Source organism: Mobula birostris, chromosome 13 (genome assembly GCF_030028105.1).
Source record: "Mobula birostris isolate sMobBir1 chromosome 13, sMobBir1.hap1, whole genome shotgun sequence".
Classification (NCBI taxonomy): Eukaryota; Metazoa; Chordata; class Chondrichthyes; order Myliobatiformes; family Myliobatidae; genus Mobula; species Mobula birostris.
The window spans coordinates 99,849,922-99,855,279 of record NC_092382.1 but is presented as its reverse complement, the minus strand read 5'-3'; the positions used below and the strand labels follow the sequence as shown (position 1 = coordinate 99,855,279).

General features: G+C 49.7%; 1 gene segment (V, D, J or C); it reads right to left on the bottom strand.

The window, feature by feature from the left end:
• Positions 1–1,951: 1,951 nt before the first annotated feature.
• On the bottom strand, positions 1,952–2,867 carry LOC140208078 (T cell receptor beta variable 30-like). The segment is given in 2 exon segments: positions 1,952–2,262; positions 2,819–2,867. Coding segments are annotated over 2 exon segments (360 nt in total).
• Between the last annotated feature and the right edge of the window lie 2,491 nt (positions 2,868–5,358).

Below are 5,358 nucleotides of genomic sequence, written 5' to 3'. Positions count from 1 at the left end.
TGGTGTCTGTGTGCCGTAAACAGACACCCGATCAATTTTAATCGCGGGGCCCTAGTTTTGAGAAAATTATCTCTCGCGGTGTCACTCGGTTGTCACACCTGATCTTCTGTTGGAAATCTTATGAAGTTTTATGGTCGCGACATTGGAGTCTGTCTTTCCTCCGCAACTGGGTAGTGTTTTTGCCAGCGCGCATCATGGCGCTTCGTGTCGGTGAAGCTACTCGCAGATGTTGTTGGAAACGAGCTGAAGACTGAGACGCAACAACGGAAATGGACGGTGACGCATTCGGAGTGCTTATCTCAACAGAATATAGAGCAATGTCGGTTATGCCTTGAAAGATGTTCTGGATGCTTGAGGAAAGGTAAGACAGGACAAGAGAGGCTTAGTGGAGGGACGGGGACTGTAGGGCGGAGAGAGGGTGAGAACAGGGGAGAATCCGCGTGAGAATTGGTCTGGAGTGGGGCGGACGGCACAGGCCGAGGACATTCATGTTATCTGATCCCAAGGCGGGCAGCCGAATACGTCACACCGAGCATGAAGAGATAGTTAACGGTGTCCAGGCAATACCAGCACTCGATCAGTTCTCTATGCCACCCACCCCCCCCCCCCACCCTGTCGAGATGGAAACTGAGCAACGATTCTCAATCATCTGCTGCCGGAAAATGTTGTACGGTGGTAATAGTCCTCCTGGCGTGAGGAAGAGAGGTTTTTACTGTCGGAGACACAGAATCAGATGGCGGAGCAAGAGTGCAAGGCGGTTTGAGCGACATGTTACTGGTTCTCGTTGCCCTGTAGAACCGAGACCTGTAACGGTTAACTATGTATTTCCCAGCGGAATAGCTTTTCGTGCCTGGTCGGGTTTCTGTCTGCACCAATATGTCCGATGATAACCCGTACTCCACAGCGCGTATTGGGCGATGCTTGACTTTCCCCACCGAACTGACAGGGAAGGGGTAAACTGATACACGTATACAGCCAGAGTCTTTACCAGACTGCTGAAAAAAAAAACTCTCTCAGAGTCTTATTTTTCTCAGGAATTGATAGCTCGTTCTGTGCACGCCAGTTTTTTTCCCCCTGAACCTCTGTTTTGCTGACTGACGCGGCATCAAGGACACGATCAGCGCAGGACAATGTGTTCCACGCACCAATCTTTCACAGGGTGGAAGCTGACGGGAAGCTGATGGAGTGTTGATCATGAGCTGCTTTCAGATGACATACACTGCGCTGCCGAATCATTGTCTGGAACCGATTGGCCGGATGACGTCTTTAGCCTCCGGTGCAGTTGTAAGCGGTACACATTTCTTCAGCTGTCATTCGAAAGCAGAAAGGAGAGAGCGAAAGCCACATTTTAGTCAGTGCCGTTTCAGTGGGGGAATCCAGGGGTACTGGACAGCGCGCGCGTGCAGACACACACACCCGAAAGATCACACACTGTGGATTGATGTGGAATAAGGTTCATCTAGAAACTTTAAAATCGACGGAGAAATTGCAGCGCAGGTGAGCACGACCTTAATGGGGTAGTTTGTGACGTCAGGAGTGCACGTCACTGCACCATCCTGTAGCCCGTTCGAGGGTCCAGTTACAGCGGGTGAGAAACTGCTCGAGTGGTGGATGGGATCTTTGGTTTTGCTCGTTGCTTTACTGAGCTATCGAGATGGATAGGCGCGAAGCAGGTATCCACGATGTGCTGAGACAGGTGCGCGTCTCTCTGCGGTTTTTTTTGCCTTCAATTGCAGTGCATTATCCACATCGAGCAGTTACACATCATAATGCAATTCTCGCCTTTGTGATATCTGATGCAGCTGGGGCATCTTAAAAGAGCCAGCTGAATGTTGTTGGCTCGTGACAGAAAGGAACAGTCAAACACAATCCTGTGCTGCCACCTAGTGGTGCAACAGAACTGCGAAACCTCCCTGCGTTCGGCCGGAAGGTTTTTGTAGTGGGAGACTCGTTATCTGAAGTTCTGTGCGCTACTACAAGCGCAGTAGTAGATGGCAGAGTGGGAGGGCGATGCTTTTCTCAGCTCCAGTTTAAACTGAGTGCTGCTGGGTCTTGTGGCCGTGTAGGAATCGGATGTGTAGTTCGTAACCAAACCTTGTCCAAAAGAATAGAAGAGACAATCTATTGCCTGGTCGGACCGCTGCCTGTACCAATACATGGGTGTATAGTCCGTTTTCAACAGCGTACACGAGACACTAGCCGTCTCACCCTCTCCGACTGACAAGGAGGAAGGCGACTGCTCGACGAAAGCGCCCAGAATCCCTGTAAGGCAGAAAATCGATTAATCTCCAATGTCCCTCAGTTGTTGATCAGCGCGCGCGTAAACTAGACAGAAGGAAGGGGCTGGCTTTCCCGAAATATGCCATCCACTCTCAGGTTAACCCCAAGGTTCGCATTATTCTGCGACGTGCCATAGGCGCGATACACCATCCTGACACACACGAACTCCAATTCAGACAAATTGAGATTCTTCGAAACGCTTTGATTCTGAGGTTAAATATCGTACAAATCTCACTTGGTCCGCGTTCAGTTTTGACGCAAAACCCCACTCATCCCCGGAGATACCCCGAGATCATCTCCCAGGTTTAGCGAAACTGAAGGAAGCGCGCAATGTCAACTGGGTCAGTTCGACCAGGGCGGGAAAGCTTATCAGTGGAAGGTGCTTTCTCATTCGGCTCATGAGTTGCCAAGTTGGCATCAAATCTTCGGCCTCTTGTCGAGAAAATCTACCAAGCGTAACCATGTCCAATGCTGAACCATGTCGTTACACAAAGGTCGTTCAACACCCCTTTCCCCGAGATCTGTGATTTTTACTTACGTGGGATCATGACCACGATCAGCGGCAGGGAAATTGTCCTCCGCACCATCATCTACAGGATAAGGATTCTTCCTCTGTGTGGATCGAGTGAAGCTCAGAACCAGCTCTCAGGGAAGTCTATCTGTCTGGTGCAGTGAAGAAACTAGATTCCCGCTGTCTTTGTCGTGATTACGTCACTTCCGCCTCGGTAAATACCTTGGGTCGTTTTTTATTTTCGTGGCACTGACGACAAGGCCCGAGATGGGTTCATGCAATGCAAATTTGAAACTGGGAGGCGCACACTCGTGGTAAACCGGTTTAACATGTTTGGTCAATGTACCCGACGGCAGGGACTATGCAAACAGAATAAAGCTTCAACCAGTTAACATATCGATGCCAGAAAGGCTTCCCCACTTCGCCATAACCTCAAAGCAAGCGGCCTGTTTGATCCACGCCTGATCGCACAATACCTTCAAGCGCGACTGCTTCCATTCGCATCAACCGATCCGGTTCTGTTATCCCGCGGCCTCTTGTTTAACTCCAACGTGTGTTCCACATGATACCACGGTACTGTGGGTGACGAAAGGAGGTGAGTCTCTTCCAAAGGAAGTCTAAGGCGCTCCTTCCCTCCGCTAGAATACAGGGCACCCTTAGGCAAGGTGTCGCAACTGAATGAATTCCGATCGGTGTCCCGTGAAGCATTGGGAACAGGCGGTGGATTGCTCGTCTATCAGTTTCTATTTGAACAACCACTAATATCAGGCAGAACATCTCTAATGACGATTGGAAATGGCTGGGGTAAAATGTTTCGGAAAGACACTGCCAAGAATAAAACAAAGGGAAAGCACTTCTGTAGAAACAATTAGCAGGATTAATCATGGTCCTGGGTAGACCACGGTCTCCCACTTCATAGCACATTGCTCGTAAAGAGCGCGGTGATGACTAAGGTATTCGGTATTATTCTAACGTACGGTTGAGGGGTGTGGCTTCATGTGTTCAGCCGTGACAATTTGCTTTTCCACTCAGTTTGGTGTCACCGTCAACTTAGTGCAGGAACTTAGCGGGTCAGTCAGCAGCTCTGGAGGGTATCGGTGTTGGTATTGACACTGACTTGTTACTGTCACCTGTAACAAAATGCAGTGACAAGCTTGTTCACAGATACACAATCAGTACACGGTGCACTGATGTAGAATAAGGCACGACAATAAAGTTTAAGAGCTGCCGAGAGAAAGCAGAACTGACGTACAGGACCGTAACGAGGTTCATTGTGACGTCAGCGGCCCACATTTCTGTACCATCGCACCGTAGAAAATGGGCCACTCGAGAGTTGAATAACAGCGGGAGAAAAGGTTTGCTTTGCGACTGTTAGTATGTATATTCAGATCTTGAGTCTTCTGACCGACTGGTGGCTGGCGTCTTTGTTCTTCTGACAGAAGGAGATGTTAGCGAGGGGACGTTTCCAAGATACGCTGAGCTGTGCGGACGTATTGTTTTCTGGAGTTTCTTGCTGGTAACTGTAGAGCAGTTGCCATATCAGGTAGAATTCTTGTCCTGGTGATATCGACCGTTATTGGAGCAGGAGAGAACGCCAGCCAGGTTTTCCCCGTCCGCGACAGTACAAGTGGCTGCCAAACACAGTCCTGTGCTGCCACCTGCTGGTACAAAAGGAACTCTGAACCTGCCTGCAATCAGCTGGAAGGTGTTTGTAGTGGGAGACTCGTTATCTGAAGCTCTGTGCGCTACTACAAGCGCAGTAGTAGACGGCGCCGTGGGAGGCCGATGCCCGGCCCAGTTCCAATTTAAACAGAGTGCTGCTGGGCCTTGTCGCCGTGTAGGAATCGGATGTGTAGTTCATAGACTGACCTTGCCCAGCAGAATAGAAGAGAGCATCTATGGTCCGATCCGATCGCTGTCTGTACCAAAGCATGGCTGGATAACCCGTATTTAGCAGCGTACACCAGATGCTGGCCGACTTTTCCTCTCCAATTGACAGGGAGGAAGACGACTGCTGCACGTAAGCCGCCAGAATCGCTGCAAGAAAGGAATTCAATCAGTCTCTAATTGCTCTCAATAGTCAACCAGGTATTGTTTAAAATGTTCAAAAAGAAGGAACCCGCGTATCTAAAATCCTTTGGCCACCCTCAGCAAAACCCAACGGGATGATATCCAATCACTAGCAAGTAACGTGCCAGAAATGTCACAGTGGTGAACGGCTCCGTGGGCCATATCAGCCGCCATTGGACCAGATTGGGGAATTGAACCGGAAAACTGGACAGCTTGCTGGCATTTGATCCGTATTTAGTATCAGTACCTCAGCCCCCTCAGTGCAGCACAGACATACATGTCACCACTTCCACGTTCAGACCTGTCCACTGGAGAGGACGTCATTTCAATTCCGAAACCCAACGTACCGGCTGTCATCAGTGGTCTGATCTTTCCATTTTGGAACATGAGATCGGGAGGGGATTTCAAATTTGATACCCTCTACCGAGCTGAAGGAAGGAAAATGCCGCACTGCATAAGTCTAACAGAAAAACCACACCGCTTTCCGTGGATCTGTG